Here is a 19,128-nt window from a genome sequence, read left to right as displayed (position 1 = left end):
CTGTATGGGAAGCTTTACAAAATTTGAAACATTAGTGGTTTATGTTATAATAAACCTTTAGGTTAAGTTGTCGCAAGCAGGTTTTACTTGTGTTTCTTGTGAATTTGGTCTTAAATTTTTATTTCAAGTGGCATTAAAAAGTCTTGAATTTAAATTGCCTTATGCTGTATGAACGCTGGCTAAAAACACCTGCATTTAGTATTGACACTATTCTAAATTAGTATTGTATCCAGATACATTTTTTGAGTATTGATACTTTTGACAACCCTCATCTATACTGTCAGCTCATTTGAAGGTACCACAGCTTAGTTGTATCACACTTTCTGGGGACTTCATAGCAAAGAAGTGAACACTTATTTAAATACTTTTCTTTTCTAAACAATTTTACTCTTTAAGACACATGATATGAAATGACAAATTGGAAAACAATTGCATCATAGCGCTGACTGTACATTTAGATAGATGTTGCCCACAGCATAATGCTGCCACTCCCATATTCCACAGTATTACCGGTGTACTCAGAGTTATGTGCAGTGTTGTTTTTTCATTATTAATACCATTTTACATGTAGGTCAAAGTTCATTTATCATCTCACCTGACCAGATGCCTTCCACGTGTTGTTGCCCCCCCTCATGGTGCAGTAAACATTAAACCTGATGTCTTACAACTTCCAGTGTATCTGTGAAGTTATTCCCACCTGAGCCGTGGATCTCTGCTGCTCCTCCGGAGTCACTGTAGCCTTCATGGCTGCTTCTTTCGTCAGCGCTCTCCTTGTTCAGCCTATCAGTATTTTTCAGATTAAGGATTAGATGGCCTACATGCGTTTGGGGTTTTGTTTTATGACCAGAGATCCAGAAAGCTGTTGTAGGCCCTGGATTTGTCAGTTTAGGGGAATACAAATACATACCACACTTTCTATAAGAAATCTTAAGCTTGAAGCATTTCCTTTCACAGTTGTTCACTTCCTGTTTTTGGACTATCACTTACAAAAGGAACACAATATCCTCAAATCTTTACTAATGGGACATAATTTAGTGCAAGTTTTTGGGGTATGAATGCATAAAACACACGCTGAGAGTCGGACAATTGTTTTCCTAAAGGTCTCTGAAATAATTACGCAGCTATTGGTACTTTGATGATCCAAATGATGCCAACAGAACTAATTTAATAGTGTATGTAGTAAATGTTTAATATTTACTCTTATTTTAATGACGGTTTCTATAGAAAGCAATCATCTGTCTGGAAATCTGCCTCCTGTCAACTTCAGCACTGTTGGTCAACTTGGGGAAACGGAAAACATGCAGACATTAGATGTTTGATTTTTCCATGCAGCCCCTTTAATAATCAATTTTTTTCCCCCATTAGCTGCGTGATACCAAGTCAGCTGATCTGAAGCAGACATTGCTCCATTTCCTCGCTGATGTGTGCCAGGAGCAATATCCTGATGTCATGAAATTTACTGACGAGCTCATCCATGTGGAAAAGGCCAGCAGAGGTATGTCAGACATTTAGCCTTCATTCTAGTCCAGCTCAAACACCTGTCTATCCATTTCTCCTGGTTTTTACTATTTTTAACTGTACAATTATTTATATGCTTACAGGATCTGTAAATTATTATATTATTTTAGCCTGCATTTATTAAATTAAATAATATCTTGACATTTAAAAATGCCATTAAATGGGTTCCCTGACTGAGTTGCTGTAAACCCCAGTCCTAAATGTATTTTGTACATACAAAGTTCTTATGTATTTGTGTTTGTTTGCTGTATGTCATTATTTCTAATGGCATCTGACATGTGGTTATATTACACACTTAACAATTTTGTCTTTCCTGCAGTTTCTGCAGAGACAATTCAGAAGAATTTGGATCAGATGGGGCGACAGATCAAAACCTTGGAGAAAGATCTGCAAACTTTTCCTCCTGCACAAAATGAAAATGACCAGTTTGTGGAAAAGATGACTATATCCTTTAAGTCTGTCTAATATAAAACCTGTTTTCTTTTTTTATTTTCTATATATATATTTTTTTTTAAACTCTCAGCTTCGTAGGTTTTATTTGCCTTAACGACACGTTTTCACAGTTTTGTTAGCCATGCTCAAGAACAGTATGAGAAGCTGGATATGCTGCATAAAAACATGGAGAAAGAATACGCAGATCTGGGAGAATTCTTTGTCTTTGACCCGAGGAAAATCTCAGTGGAGGAATTCTTTGGAGACCTCAGCAACTTCAAAAACATGTTCCAGGTGTGTGCTTGTTAAAGAAAACTGATTATTGTAGTTTAAAGAAAGATTTAGTGTAAAATATTGCAAAATAAAGTTTGGTGAAATGTTTAGTAGAATCAAGAAAAAAGTTGCATTTCTTTAAAGAAGCAAAATTAAACCATTGCTGTTTATACTGTGTTTGATAGGAAATTAGCCACTGGGATGGTTAACTTTTTTTTTACATCTTACAGGATAAAACAGCAGTCTCTGCTTTGAAACTTTTGTTCTTCCCTCACACTCATTTCCGTCTTTTTTAAGACTTGCTCTGCCTTATGTAGTTTTGCCATCCTTTGTCTTTCTTCCTCCTGCAGCAAGCGGTGAAAGAAAACCAGAAGAGGAAGGAAGCTGAGGAGAAGATCAAGAGGGCCAAGCTGGCTAGAGAAAAAGCAGAGAAGGAGAAAGAGGAGAAGCTGAAAAGAAGCAAAGTTCTGGATATGAACACAGGTCATAATTGCATGGTCCTTTTTTTTATTTTCTTTATCTGTGTGTGACTGAGAAGGCACCAAATCCACATCTATCACTTCTCTCACATTCCAGTTGGGGGCAGTCAGAGTCCACACTTCTGTGGAAAATGTTTGTGTGTCTGTGTGTGAGTGTTGATGCATAAGGCCTGCAGTATTTATAGACCAGACTTAATCTACTGTTGATGACTTGTTTGGAAGCGACTAACAATGAAGCTTCAGATAAAGTGAGGACACAGAGGTGCATGGAAGTAAAAGCTTGACCCCATTTTACGCCTCTGAAGTTTTTTTTTTTTTTTTCTTTCATAAAAGAAGAATGGATAAAAAACTAAACTTTAATCTCTTTATCAGCAAATCCATATTTCCAGTCTTCTATTTGAAGCTAAAAACGCTCTGAGCGGATTGTAATACAAACCAGCGCTCTCTCATCCCTGTATGCACAGAGTTAGAGCTCAAATCCTGCCTTGCAGACACACAGACATGCAGAGTTTTTCTCCCTCTGTCAGACTCTGACCTACTTTTAGTGCATTCCTCCTCTCTGTTCCTCCATCTGGGTTCTCCAGAGACTCTGCTGCTCTAGGGTCAAACTTTTCTACAGCCTCACTGGGTTTCTACTAGTGATTGAGTCTGTTTATTTTTGCCTCTGTGCTTTAAAAAAACAAAACACTGCTGGTTAAAATCTGTGGCTTTCTTTAGTATTCATTGCTCCAGCAAAGTTCCTGGCCTTTGTCCTACTCACCCATGTCCCAGCTGGCATCTCCTCTTCTTTTTTTTCTTCCTCCCACTTATCTATCATTTATGCAAAGGGCACTTTAAAAGAAAAGAAACCCAGCTGGCTCCTCTTGGGGTATTTTGTAACAGTGTTGAAAAGTTTGAAGCATCTGTAAGGGGGATTTAATTTCATGTTTAACCTCTGGACAATAGTAACATAATCGAACCTCAAAGATGAGCATGAGTGTGTGTTTGAGAGTGAGGGATCATTTGCATACAGGTGGCACATTTGACTGCCCCTGCAGACTGGAGTCGTTGAACAACCCCCATATTTACATTGAACTATACACAAATCAAACTGATGTTCACACACCTGCTCTTGTTTTGCATTTATTGCCCTCATAAGGAAATTGGTGGACAAAGTTTCCTCTCTGCCACTCAGTCTCCTCTCATATTCAGTCTCTTAAAGCTTCTGTCATTTTTTTCTTTTTAAAGGTCTGTGTAAATGCCAAGTCCCAGTTGCCTGTTAAACCCTGGAAATGTCAGTGTGTGTTTGCTGTTTGTGGTTTCATTCCTGTGTGTGTCAGTCAGTATGCACATGTTTAACCACATAATTATGGTTACTATAGATTGCTGTGAATAGCTCATTTTTCAGGGTTTCTGTGAGGGATATAACTCCCCATATAAGAATGATCTGATCATGTGCTTGGACTTGCTGTCCATGAAATCTGAGGGTTCTGAATAATGAACAGGCTGAGGAGTTTGATGCCACACCCAGAGGATCACTTTCACCATCGCTGCCTCAAATCTGATATTTGCTCTGATTAAATCTGACAGCTGCTGTACCTTCTTTTTCCAGCTAGATGTCGGCAGTGCCTGCAGAAGGCATGTTCTCATAAAGGGTGTGTGCTTTGAACAGATTGCTGGTGTGGGAACCGCCGCTAGTAGTGCTCTTACTCCACACAAAGAGAAGGCAAAGCGGCTTGTAAGTGTGTAGGGGAGGGGATGGAGCAGAGGAGAGCAGCAGATGCTTCACTGCGGATTAGGCTGTGTGTCGTCTCTTAGAAAGGAGGGTAAGATGAGGAGAGGAGAAAAGCAAAGCATGGGATAAGCCTGGATTCTCACTGGGGTACTGTGAAAAAGGGGTTCTCTTTTAGCACATTAAAAAAAGAAAGATCCTGTCTCCATCTCTCGCTCTTTCCTGCTTCTCATTAAATGCTCTCAGCATCGACCGTGTGAACATCCGCTAGAGGTGCTGTTGCTCCAAAGAAGATACCGTGCAGTCTGTCTGTGTGTGGGAGGGGAATGGGGGTGTATATGCTGTTCACAGACACGCCTCTGTGGGTGTGTGTGTGTGTGTGTGTGTGCTTTAGCAGTTTAGATCCAGATAGACAGCTTTGGAAGCTCATCCTCTAATGCTATTGCTCTAATTAATCCTTCTTACTGTATTTTCTGTTTGTTTCAGGCTGTGGGTTGTTAATGTATGAGGAGCCAGCTTGTTTCTAACACATTAAAATAGAGGATTTAACATGATTTCATTTGACCACTTTGATTTCAGACACCCAGTAAAAAAAAAAAAAAAGGTTTTAAACATTTATGCATTTCCACATAATCCTGAAAAGTAACTGTTAAGACATTTTTACTAATGTGTCTTAATCCTGGACCTTTTTTAAACCTTTCTCCTTTTTTATTTCCAGGCAGTTAAACTTTGTATGAGTTTTTCTTTGGTTTACATGACTGCAGTGCTGCATGTGGCTGCATTTAACAGAACTGTAGGCAGCTAAAACTGCTAAAGCACTGTTTCCTGTATAATTTTAGGAGAACATGAGCTCTTTACGTCTCTTTTAGCTGGGTGTTCCCTGAAACAAAAAAAAAAAACATTTCTAGTAAACAGCTGGTTCACTGTTTGGTTCTCACTAGTAGGTCTCTGCGTCTCCACCTCTGCATTAAGCCAACCATGTGATTAGTGGAAGGAGAAATATGCCAGATGTGTTTACCCTGAAGAAGAAAAGTGCAGTTTTACTTTTTTCTTTTAGGTCTGTTGCTGCAGTTCCAGCTTTTGGACATTGAGTGGCATATGTGAGCCACGTAAGGCTCAGAGTGGGAATGCTTGTGTGAGAGAGACTCAGACATGACGGGCGTGACCAGGACCATCTGCTGCATGGCTTACTGCAGGATTAAACGCTGTGTGTTTGTGCGAGCTTGGCGTGTGCTCCATGTTTGGGGGTTGGGAAGGTGATGGCGTAAACCTTTAACCCTCAGCCCTACTGCCCCCTTTTTTTCCAGATCACTCTGTCCCTATTCAGATTTAGACATAACTGAAGCATCTGCCTGTGTGTGTCGCTGTGCCCTGATTGCTGCCTACACAGAGTGAACCTCCCACTTTTAAAGAACATCTCTGTCTGCTAATGTCCCCCACACACACTGAGGCTGAGCCACAGATCTGATGTAAACACACAGAGCCCACAACCACAGAGGGGCAGTACACATTTGTAATTTAGACCATGATTACTATATATTGTCTGAAAGTTCACCATGTAGTTTTTAGCAGATTGCTTTAATAAAATACCTAAGTAAACATAATCTTTTGTTATTAGACAGGGAAGGAGAGATTGGAGCCTTTTAATGATTTGTGTTAATAAGGCTGTGATGTTTTTATGCTTGAGGTGTAAATATGTTTCAAATGTAAACCCACTTCTGATCTATCAATGCTGACATTTTGATTGCTCTTCATTGGCAGAGGGTGATGAAACTGGTATCATGGATGGCCTGTTGGAGGCGCTGCAGTCAGGCGCTGCTTTCAGAAGGAAGAGAGGACCTCGGCAAGCAGGTACCTACACTCACAGCTGTAGATCCTCACAAGACACGGTCCTTCAGCTTCCTGCCTCACTTAAGACTCAAGTTTCATCACAGATGGACCAACCAGACATAACGTCTGAGACTTTTCCCCCTCCATTTCAATGTGTCTGCATTTGTGTTGACTTTTTTTTCTTCCACACCTTTTTCTTCCACGCCTCAGAGGCTAAAAGGGTTATTTTTATTTTGGACTTAGTGGCATAAGGCAAAGCCTCTGGCTTTAAATGTTGGAACAATAACAAAAGGGTGTAAAATACTAAGTGTGGCATCTGATAAAGGCATGGCTCAGGACAAAAAAATAAGAATCTAAATGTAGGATGAGGCATGAATAAGATGAGGGTGGGAACCTAAATGAACAAACTACCCGTGGAATACATGGCAAAAGGTTTTTTTTTCTTTTATAATGGTCTTCATATGTTTATATGTCACATTGGAAAAATACTGTTTTCTTAATTGTTCAACTTCTCTGGAGTTATTGTAGTCATCAGCTAATCATTCCTTGTAAAATTTAATTCTTGGCAATAAATAAATCTGAAAAAATTAGAATTATTTAGATAGAAGGATCCCAGAATAATAATAATTAAAAAAAAATTCAGAAAAGGACAGTTATTGACACCTAAGATGATAAAGTATGTTAACTACTGTATATGGAAGGAGGGACAGACGGACATGTTCTCTAATTCTCTAACATGGGAAAGACAAGAGAAGATGCCAGTCAACTGTCAGTTGACAGTTAATAAAAAAGTTGACAGTTTATAAAAAAATAAAAATAAATAATTATCCGAAATCTGTCCACTTTCAAAGCAATATGCTAAAAGTTGTCAGCAGGACTTATTAGGCTTAATGAAGACATGTAGAGCAGAGGTCAGGAACCCATTACCAACCTATGAACTAGAGGGGTCAGCATTCACCTAAAAACTTCATGAATAAACAGATTTTTATTCTTTAAATTTCTAATTTTCTTTTAGATATTATTTGAAATCTTTATAACAGCTTAAATGCTCGATTTTATTAATATGAAAGAATACTCTATTTGTGATTAAAGAAGAAGAGTAATAGAATAAAATAAAATTTCAAGCTTAGCCCTTAGAGTTGTTCTGTTTTAAAAAGATGCTGAGGGCCCCCATGTGGCCCTTGAGGGCCCCTTGGTGCCCGTTGGCACCGCGTTGCTGACCAATGTTGTAAATCGTGCCAACTATGACTGTGAGGATTATTTTAAAGGAGCTAAAGCAGAGGTGTCAAGTCTCCAGTCCAACACACCTTAATCAAATAATGGGGTAATCTAGACTCCATGCTGGGGAGCTAATTAATCCATCAGTTTCAGGTGTGTTGAATTAAGGACAGATCTAAAAGTCTTAGGATACTGCCAACTTTTAGATCTGATGTAGAGGAGGCCATGTAACTACAAATTGAGCATATTAATTACACAGGGTTTTGTTGTGAATAAAGGGATGTTATAGTCTGTACTTCTTTGGGTGAAAATTTTGGAATAAGCCTTTTAAACGTGTTTAATACTAAAATGATATAGATTTTCCAATAATTAAACCAGGACAAGTCATTTAGATAATCTTGGTTCCTACTAGAGGTACTTTTTGATGTATAACTTAAAATGGGGTTAGTTTATTGAGCTTCCCATTAGTGTTATGCGCGAGATGATTAAATTCAAAGCAGCAAAACATGCGGAAATGATCCATGGTTTCTGCGAATCATTAAAAATAATTACAATTCATTAATTTTTTTATTTTTTTCATTAATTTCATTAAAAAAAAAAGAATTTTCATAAATTTTTATAATTTTTTATTATTTTGTTTATTGTTCGGTTTAACAATAAACGTATACCGAACCGAAAACCGTGAACCGAACAGAACCGTGGATTTTGTGAACTGTTCCACCCCTTATATATATATATATAGAATCTTGTCATAGTGGGTTTGAAAAACAATATGGCCTCCCAGTCAGACCCTGAGTGAAATCAGCACTGAAAACACTTTGAACAACTCTGTAACACGATTCCTTGTTTCAGACTAGTTGTGAGTTAAAAAAGTCCAGTGGTTATTACCTTTGATGTGTGTGTTCATTCACATGCACATTAGTGTACACTCTGCATTTGCACATAAAGGTTGTAAAAGAGTGTGTGCAACCTGATCCATCCCTCAATAGAAGCCAGATGTTAAGCGTCGGTAGTGTAGGCCAGCTCAAAGCTAGAGGGGTGGTAGATTACACTCTCTCTTTTTTATTATTATGATCTTATTTTATAAACTTCTTTCTGATATTTTCTTTTAATCTCTGAATATATTTATAGATTGTTGTTGTCCCCCTCCAGTATGAAACCACTCTGTGGTCCTCTGTCGACCCCATTCAGGACATTCTTCTGTAATAAACACTCTTGTATTGCGTCCAAACTCACTGAGACTAAAGTGTGGGGCAAAAAGGAGGGAGAAGAGAAAAGAGAGCCAAGAAAAAATAGGGGCCCTCTCTGGGTTTCACTCATTCAGCCATAACCCTGTTTGGCCACCTTACTCTCCTTTTCAGGAAATAGCTGATCATGTTGTGAGAGAGAGAGACAAGCTCTTTTCTCTGCACATTCTGTGGTAGGAAGATCTGGAACGTTTGAGCAGTGGTTTGTGTAACAGTTACTGCTGAATGTCTCTTACCAGACTGTGTCATTTCTTTCACTCTTTCTGAGTTCAGGACTTTCCAAGGCTGCTGTTTTGACACTGAGCTGTGGTTCATTTGCAAGATGTTTATATGATCCCCAGCCATGTTTATAGGATATTTCAACTCATCCATGCCGTGTCTTTGCTGGCAGAGGGGCACAAAATCCTTCACCAACAATAAATGATAGTATTTTGTCTGGATTTTGTAACCAACACTATATATTAAACCCAGTTTTCCTCAGGATGGATCTGGACTATTTACTTCAAACCATTCTGGAAATTAGGAAAATATTTGTGTGGTTGGGACATCCTCAGCGTTGACAGCTCATCAGGGAGTAATTTTAATCAGATGCTGTATGTCATCCTTTCTAGCCTCAGTTATTGTGACACATGATATTCCGCTCTCCCTGGGGCAATAAAACCAGTAAATGATAACACTGTAATCTAAATGCTTATCCCTGCAGCTAAAAGCACTATTAATTTAATCTGTGATGGGACTTTTTCTTTGGATGATCAGATGTGACATAAAAACTTTCCAAAGACCTAATTAGACATTTCTGGATTTGAAATATCTTGGTGCTATATTCAATATGTTTTTTTTTTCCCTCAGCAATCTAAACGCATTCCCCCAATCCAAAGACAACTTCCAGAAACCTTTCAGTTTTTTAATTCCCTAAATGGTTAAGCCAATGTTTTGGAATTACTCCCATATATTATTGACTTCCTGTAGCCCCACAGGGAACAATCCTAGTCTCAAATCATCAGTGGGCATCCCTCCAATCATCTGTTTTNAATATTTTTTGTCCGATTCATCGATTAATCGAAAAAATAATCGTCCGATTCATCGATTTTTAAAATAATCGTTAGTTGCAGCCCTAGATAAAAGTGCAACAGTGTGCAAGCATTGTGCAACGCGTTTTGTTTATGCTAACAGCAACATGACCAACATGTCTCGCTAACCCCGAAATCCCACATACTCCGTCAGCGCTCCGCCCCGCTGCGCTCCAGACCGCCTGCACAAAGCAAAGCCTACAGCCTCTGCTGTGGCTCCCGTCCGCTCCGCTCCGAGTTCCTTGAAGATCGTAGAGGGGATGCGCGAGATGATTAAATCCAAAGCAGCAAAACATGCGGAAATGATCCATGGTTTCCGCGAATCATTAAAAATAATTACAATTCATTAATTTTTTTTGATTTTTTTATTCATTTCATTTAAAAAAAAAAGAATTTTCATAAATTTTTATAATTTTTTATTATTTTGTTTATTTTTCGGTTTAACAATAAACATATACCGAACCGAACCGAAAACCGTGACCACGAAACCGTGAACCGAACAGAACCGTGGATTTTGTGAACCGTTCCACCCCTTATATATATATATAGAATCTTGTCATAGTGGGTTTGAAAAACAATATGGCCTCCCAGTCAGACCCTGAGTGAAATCAGCACTGAAAACACTTTGAACAACTCTGTAACACGATTCCTTGTTTCAGACTAGTTGTGAGTTAAAAAAGTCCAGTGGTTATTACCTTTGATGTGTGTGTTCATTCACATGCACATTAGTGTACACTCTGCATTTGCACATAAAGGTTGTAAAAGAGTGTGTGCAACCCGATCCATCCCTCAATAGAAGCCAGATGTTAAGCGTCGGTAGTGTAGGCCAGCTCAAAGCTAGAGGGGTGGTAGATTACACTCTCTCTTTTTTATTATTATGATCTTATTTTATAAACTTCTTTCTGATATTTTCTTTTAATCTCTGAATATATTTATAGATTGTTGTTGTCCCCCTCCAGTATGAAACCACTCTGTGGTCCTCTGTCGACCCCATTCAGGACATTCTTCTGTAATAAACACTCTTGTATTGCGTCCAAACTCACTGAGACTAAAGTGTGGGGCAAAAAGGAGGGAGAAGAGAAAAGAGAGCCAAGAAAAAATAGGGGCCCTCTCTGGGTTTCACTCATTCAGCCATAACCCTGTTTGGCCACCTTACTCTCCTTTTCAGGAAATAGCTGATCATGTTGTGAGAGAGAGAGACAAGCTCTTTTCTCTGCACATTCTGTGGTAGGAAGATCTGGAACGTTTGAGCAGTGGTTTGTGTAACAGTTACTGCTGAATGTCTCTTACCAGACTGTGTCATTTCTTTCACTCTTTCTGAGTTCAGGACTTTCCAAGGCTGCTGTTTTGACACTGAGCTGTGGTTCATTTGCAAGATGTTTATATGATCCCCAGCCATGTTTATAGGATATTTCAACTCATCCATGCCGTGTCTTTGCTGGCAGAGGGGCACAAAATCCTTCACCAACAATAAATGATAGTATTTTGTCTGGATTTTGTAACCAACACTACATATTAAACCCAGTTTGCCTCAGGATGGATCTGGACTATTTACTTCAAACCATTCTGGAAATAAGGAAAATATTTGTGTGGTTGGGACATCCTCAGCGTTGACAGCTCATCAGGGAGTAATTTTAATCAGATGCTGTATGTCATCCTTTCTAGCCTCAGTTATTGTGACACATGATATTCCGCTCTCCCAATAAAACCAGTAAATGATAACACTGTAATCTAAATGCTTATCCCTGCAGCTAAAAGCACTATTAATTTAATCTGTGATGGGACTTTTTCTTTGGATGATCAGATGTGACATAAAAACTTTCCAAAGACCTAATTAGACATTTCTGGATTTGAAATATCTTGGTGCTATATTCAATATGTTTTTTTTTTCCCTCAGCAATCTAAACGCATTCCCCCAATCCAAAGACAACTTCCAGAAACCTTTCAGTTTTTTAATTCCCTAAATGGTTAAGCCAATGTTTTGAAATTACTCCCATATATTATTGACTTCCTGTAGCCCCACAGGGAACAATCCTAGTCTCAAATCATCAGTGGGCATCCCTCCAATCATCTGTTTTTTCTGTTTTCTCAAAGGCTTTGGTCTTCAGTTCATATCTGCTCAGTTGATGAGGCTGGATGGGCAGTAAATGCAAAGATAAAGACTTTATTGAGATTTTTATTTTGATTTAAGTTCAGGCTGTGCCTGGGTAACACAATTACTTTTGCAAACTTTCTGATTCCATTATTTATTCATTTTTTGTTGGAAGACCAGTCATTGTCCTTTTCTGGGGACCACTGCACTCTAGAGCAGATGTTTTTATTAATCTAGTTATCTTAAGTTCCTGGTCTGAATATAATTTTTCTTTCCAAAATTCAGTCAGACTTCTATGTGTGTTTTATTAATTCAACATATGCAGCATTTAGAAGCCTGATTGATTAAACACTTCAGTAATCGATAGTGTTGCACAGATACCCATACCAGTATTGGGCGGGGCCCTGATCAAGCACTAAAATGATGTTATCGTATCGGCGAGTACCAACAAATAGGGCACCGATACAGTTTTGAGAGCCAAAAGTTTATTCAACTATTGTCACCCATTCCAGGTAGGTAATAAAAAGTTCTAATGTATTCACTTTATATTAGTCTTTTTCCTGCTTCACAAAGGTCGGCAGCAGCTTGACAAAGCCATGATGGCATTTTTTTTTTTTTTTTACATCCAGGTAGTATGCAGTTCTTCATATATACACACACACATCACTCTCAAACAGATGGTATCAGTATCGGCCAATACTGCACAGCCAGGTTACGGTATCAGGGCCAAAAAATGGCATCGGTGCAACACTATTTTTATTTATTTATTTATTTGACAGGGACAGTACAATTAAACATTGCAACCAAACAGGTGGCTGATGTCCAAGTACATAAGGCTTGTAGCCAAGGGCTAATTTGGATAAATGTCCCAATCTCCGCTGGGTTTATACTAACTTCTAGGACCAGGTCTCTTCTTCTCTGATTGTACTGTCTGTCTAAACTGCAAATAATGGAGGCTGTAGTGTTTTTTTTTCAGCCTCAGTTCTGTTGTTCCCAGATTTATGCTGGTCTGGAACATCTGAAGAACAGCTTTGAAATAATTGCTTGGTTTCTACTTGGATATGAGCTGTGAGACATCATCCACATACATTATGTTTAAGAAGCTTTGCAAAGAGGATTATTGAAAATGATCCTATTTCCATAGATTGATGGGAAACTTTCTGCAGCAGTAGTCAGGTATTTTAGATATAACAGCTTTTACGTTAGAGTTAAAGAAATGGTGCTAAACTGGTATCAGTGCTTGGTTGGTTCACTTGAAAGCATTGATTAGCTCTAATTTATGTAACAGAAATTAATGCTTAAGCTCTTCTAAGAGGCAGACAGTTAAATCCATTTAATAAAAGCAGACTAACATAAATATCTTTCAAATGTCCTTCCATGGCAGAGCAGTTTGGCTCTGGATTGAATCCAAATTATTTTAATCACCATCTATGCAAACATTTGACCTCATTATACTAATTGTCAATATTTTAAAAAAGTGTCTGATTATGTAAAGTTTATTTTAAAAGCTTGACCTGGAACACAATAGTTTAAAATTCATTTTAGTAAGGTGTAATTTAGTTTTTACTGTATAATTCAGATATCAACACATAATGATTGGATTTCCTCTTAAGTCTAGATAAAACAGTTCATACTTATTTTATAAGTTTTAATTTAAACCATCATTGATCAGCTGGAAAAATGCTCTTTATAACTCATGTTTATTTTTCATTTTCCCAGTTCCTTCCGTTGGTGTTTATTAGATTGACCTCTAGGAGACTTAGGAGTTTGAAGTCTTCAAATTAAAATGGTTAAAGCTAAACTAAGGTGGTTATAACCTTTCCACATGTCTTTGTTTACTTCTTAGAGCTCCAGGTTTAAAACATTCAAGGTTTTGGAAAATGTTTATCTACTTTGTTTGTAAATTATCTTCCTTTGGTTGGAGAATTTGTATCTTCCTAACAAGGACATTTTGTCTTCCAGATTTATAAATCAGGATACTTTTTTATTTTAAGTTAATATTGCCTATCAGTATGTAGAGCCCCCCCTTCCCTGTCTTTCCTCCTCTCACAGCTGCTTTGACTACAAACGTCACTGCTGAGCATTGAAAGACCACAGAGGACCTACTGAGTGTGTTTTCACGCTCATTGTGTCGCTGCAGTGTGACTGAATAGTCTGCCACGAGGCTTTAGAGGGGAAATACCCACCGACCTTTGACCTGTACCTCAGGTCACATTTTGTGTGTTTGTGTGCAAAGAGCAGACTGAATGGGGGGTCCTCAGCTGTCTACCCTCCGTCTGTCTGCCACCCCCCACCTGTAACACAAAAACACACACGCCAGATGCTCGCATGCCAATACAAAGATATGCAAATTGGTAGAGCTGAACGCACGTTCCAGAGGATAGAAGAGCTACAAAACTTTAAAGCTCCCCCTATGAGCTTCAGATCTGTAGCTTTAAATGTTTTAACATGTTTCTATCAATTCAGAATAAAGCAATGTCAGCCTATTAGTTTTTACTCAGGGTGGCATGGGGATTGTTTTTTCGTTTTATCCAGAAGCGAATCAGAAACCCAAAATGCTGTATCCCAAGTGGTGTTTTATACATAGGAGGAATTTATTTTGGTGATAGGGTGCTGCACCCAGAAAGCTAACATACCGTTGACATAAATAAATACAGGAACATATAATTTGGGAAAAGCATAATGGTATAGGAATGTTATGAGAATGGAGATGAAAAGTGCAGCTTTTTAAAGAGAGAGTACCATAGCAGATATGAAAACGTTCAACACCATTGATATGGAATAATATTAAATATTTTGCACATATTCTTTGTTTTTATTTGTAATGGAAAATCTGTGTGGGGGGTCTGTCCTTGTTAATGAGGCTCACTGCAGACAGGAAGAAGATTTTTCTATAATAATAGAAACTATAATATTATAGCATATAGGCTATGGAATAATATTTGTATTTCCTAAGGCTGTGTGCCGCCTTTACCTCTTTCCTTCTTTTTTCATCTTTCTCTCATGCTGTATTCCTTCCTTCTTTGGTCTCATTTCCAAATCCTGCAGACTCTAGAAACCTTGTTCATAGATGCATAGTGCACTTTTAGATTTTAAGGTGATCACAAAGTCTGGATAGCCTGAATGTTTTTTTTTTTTTTTTGTTAAAATGAATAGGAACCACTGTTTAAGGTAAATGAAGTGGAGGAATGTTGTCTAAACACACTATAGACCCATCTGCTGGGTCCTGACCCTTAGTGGAACATCCAATCAGAGAAGCAACCTCCTGATAAAGTACCAATGGTAAAAGAGCGGAGAACATAAAAAGCATAGCAACAATAGAGGCACACGCTGGCTCTGCAGTCTGCCCTTTGACAGAAAAACCCACAGCAGCTGAAGGGAAGCTTTCACAGATGCTCACAAGCACCAGCACCCATACAGAGACGTGAAGCAGGAACTGCCCAGGAGAAAAAGATCATCCATTAAGCTGTAGCTGAAAAACAGTGAGAACAATGAAGTCCTACTAACCATTTCCACCAGTGGCAGAAATGCTTCATGTTTTGACATCAATAGCTTCCCCAACAGCTTGTAGTGCTGCTAGATGACATCACCATTTCCCACAGTCCTCTGCTCTACAGCAGGGGTGTTTTACCCACGGTAACCTGAGGATGGCGATATGCATCCCTGACAAAATGAAAACAAGCTCTGCCTGCATCTGCAAATACCCCATTATGTGAGCCGTCAGACCGTCATTATGTTGCCCTTTGTGTTTCTGCTCCATAAACAGCCTCCAACACACAGCAGAGGGTTTAAACCACATCTTACTTCTCTGTCAGACTTTCCTATAATCTGGTAAAGTCGTTCTTCAGGAACAAATAGTTTGTTTTTAAGAAATTGCAAAACACAGGAAAAAAGAGCAGATTTAAGTTTAAAGGCCTTAAATACACCTGAATTAAAGACAATTATCTGAAATAAAGAACTGATGAGAAAGCCCCTCATCCTTTAGGTGTTCAGCTACTGACTCTGGGAGTCACTTTTGATGTTAGAATACTATTTCAATTTATTTGTCACGCTCTGTTAGATCATTTAGTTTTCTTTTAGTGAGGTGTTTTGGTAAACATTAAGTGTTTGTTTTCTTTACATCTCTAAATGAAACTATTGTCAAATTTAACAGGCAAAGAAAAAAATGACTGAACTAATTTCAGTCAAAGAAACAAAACAAAAGCCTTCAAACACCTTTTAGAAAGAATGAAGATCTAATTCCTGTATAAAAGATGCCCAGATGTGACGTGTGTAAAAGTGAAGGATGAATTACTGCAGTAATCTACCTGAGTAAAGCTTCAGAGCCTCTCTCATCCAAACCTTTATTGGTTTAAACATGCTCACCTTCTTGTTCATCAGACCTACAGCACATTGTACAGCAGATCTTTATCTCCCTCATCAGGTTCTCATTATTTCGTCTCCTGCCGCGTAATGTTAGCCTTTTTTTCTCTCAGCTTTGTGCACCGCAAAGCACCCTACGGTGTGCAACATTCATCAGTAAACAGACCATCAACAGCCTTTGTTGTCGGCCCCAACAGAGCCTGCAAATGTGCAGCAGCCACTCTGCCTCACGATGCAGCCATGGATCATTTAGTCAAAATTAGAGCTGGTAATAACATCCTATATGCATGCCGACTGTTTTTGTGTTTGATAACGCATGGTGAAAGACTACTGTAGTGAGTTTGTGCTTCAGTTTACTGAAAACCTAAATGCCCACAGGCAGAGAGGTAATTGGATAAAGTTTGGAATTTATCAGGACTTAGTTTAAAGTTTTGGACTAAATCCGGATGTGCAATCTGCTTCATTTCTAAATATTTTCTAATTTTAAAAGCCTCTAATAAGAATAGAAAAAAGATCTTACAGAGTAGCAACCTAAACTTAAAAATTTAGGGAGCTTAACCACCATCTCTTTTAGAACATGGCTGCAAATCAAGAGTTAATTTCAATTTTGTTAGTAGAACATGATCCTCATTTTGTGCTTTTTAAAATGACCCTAGCCCTGACCTTGTCCACAAATAGAGTTCCTTTCAGTCGTGTTTCTTAGGTGTTTTAAAAGCAGTTCAGATCCAAACTATTTTTTGTTTTTCTCTATTTGACCATTTAATTCCTAGTGTTTTCATAAACAAATGCATAAAAAATGTCTCTATGCAATATTATTTGTAAGGTTAGAGCCTCTATTTGCTTGGGGAAAAAAAGNCAGTTCTTCATATATACACACACACATCACTCTCAAACAGATGGTATTGGTATTGTATCGGTATTGGCCGATACTGCACAGCCAGGTATCAGTATCAGGGCCAAAAAATGGCATCGGTGCAACACTATTTTTTTTAAATTTATTTATTTGACAGGGACAGTACAATTAAACATTGCAACAAAACAGGTGGCCGATGTCCAAGTACATAAGGCTTGTAGCCAAGGGCTAATTTGCAGCCTTCGTAATCGATGATCTTCTGGAAGGTTGTTTAACTTCCCTAAAACAGGATAAATGTCCCAATCTCTGCTGGGTTTATACTAACCTCTAGGACCAGGTCTCCTCTGATTGTACTGTCTGTCTTATCTGCAAATAATGGAGGCTGTAGTGCTTTTTTTTTTCAGCCTCAGTTCTGTTGTTCCCAGATTTATGCTGGTCTGGAACATCTGAAGAACAGCTTTGAAATAATTGCTTGGTTTCTACTTGGATATGAGCTGTGAGACATCATCCACATACATTATGTTTAAGAAGCTTTGCAAAGAGGATTATTGAAAATGATCCTATTTCCATAGATTGATGGGAAACTTTCTGCAGCAGTAGTCAGGTATTTTAGATATAACAGCTTTTACGTTAGAGTTAAAGAAATGGTGCTAAACTGGTATCAGTGCTTGGTTGGTTCACTTGAAAGCATTGATTAGCTCTAATTTATGTAACAGAAATTAATGCTTAAGCTCTTCTAAGAGGCAGACAGTTAAATCCATTTAATAAAAGCAGACTAACATAAATATCTTTCAAATGTCCTTCCATGGCAGAGCAGTTTGGCTCTGGATTGAATCCAAATTATTTTAATCACCATCTATGCAAACATTTGACCTCATTATACTAATTGTCAATATTTTAAAAAAGTGTCTGATTATGTAAAGTTTATTTTAAAAGCTTGACCTGGAACACAATAGTTTAAAATTCATTTTAGTAAGGTGTAATTTAGTTTTTACTGTATAATTCAGATATCAACACATAATGATTGGATTTCCTCTTAAGTCTAGATAAAACAGTTCATACTTATTTTATAAGTTTTAATTTAAACCATCATTGATCAGCTGGAAAAATGCTCTTTATAACTCATGTTTATTTTTCATTTTCCCAGTTCCTTCCGTTGGTGTTTATTAGATTGACCTCTAGGAGACTTAGGAGTTTGAAGTCTTCAAATTAAAATGGTTAAAGCTAAACTAAGGTGGTTATAACCTTTCCACATGTCTTTGTTTACTTCTTAGAGCTCCAGGTTTAAAACATTCAAGGTTTTGGAAAATGTTTATCTACTTTGTTTGTAAATTATCTTCCTTTGGTTGGAGAATTTGTATCTTCCTAACAAGGACATTTTGTCTTCCAGATTTATAAATCAGGATACTTTTTTATTTTAAGTTAATATTGCCTATCAGTATGTAGAGCCCCCCCTTCCCTGTCTTTCCTCCTCTCACAGCTGCTTTGACTACAAACGTCACTGCTGAGCATTGAAAGACCACAGAGGACCTACTGAGTGTGTTTTCACGCTCATTGTGTCGCTGCAGTGTGACTGAATGGTCTGCCACGAGGCTTTAGAGGGGAAATATCCACCGACCTTTGACCTGTACCTCAGGTCACATTTTGTGTGTTTGTGTGCAAAGAGCAGACTGAATGGGGGGTCCTCAGCTGTCTACCCTCCGTCTGTCTGCCACCCCCCACCTGTAACACAAAAACACACACGCCAGATGCTCGCATGCCAATACAAAGATATGCAAATTGGTAGAGCTGAACGCACGTTCCAGAGGATAGAAGAGCTTCTACAAAACTTTAAAGCTCCCCCTATGAGCTTCAGATCTGTAGCTTTAAATGTTTTAACATGTTTCTATCAATTCAGAATAAAGCAATGTCAGCCTATTAGTTTTTACTCAGGGTGGCATGGGGATTGTTTTTTCGTTTTATCCAGAAGTGAATCAGAAACCCAAAATGCTTTATCCCAAGTGGTGTTTTATACATAGGAGGAATTTATTTTGGTGATAGGGT

General features: G+C 38.2%; 1 protein-coding gene across 2 annotated transcripts in view; it reads left to right on the top strand.

The window, feature by feature from the left end:
• The window catches only part of diaph1 (diaphanous related formin 1), a 132,959-nt gene that overhangs the window by 107,635 nt on the left and 6,196 nt on the right, over nucleotides 1–19,128 (top strand). For both annotated transcript variants that reach the window (XM_015394854.1, XM_015394853.1), the window contains 5 exons: nucleotides 1,366–1,495; nucleotides 1,838–1,962; nucleotides 2,080–2,244; nucleotides 2,574–2,706; nucleotides 6,175–6,264. In XM_015394854.1, the coding sequence (XP_015250340.1) occupies nucleotides 1,366–1,495; nucleotides 1,838–1,962; nucleotides 2,080–2,244; nucleotides 2,574–2,706; nucleotides 6,175–6,264 (643 nt within the window). The remainder of the gene's footprint in view (nucleotides 1–1,365; nucleotides 1,496–1,837; nucleotides 1,963–2,079; nucleotides 2,245–2,573; nucleotides 2,707–6,174; nucleotides 6,265–19,128) is intronic.

This window comes from Cyprinodon variegatus, unplaced genomic scaffold (assembly GCF_000732505.1).
Source record: "Cyprinodon variegatus isolate N-32 unplaced genomic scaffold, C_variegatus-1.0 Scaffold711, whole genome shotgun sequence".
NCBI lineage: Eukaryota > Metazoa > Chordata > Actinopteri > Cyprinodontiformes > Cyprinodontidae > Cyprinodon > Cyprinodon variegatus.
Note: the sequence above shows the minus strand (reverse complement) of the source record. Positions and strands in the feature narration are given on the sequence as shown.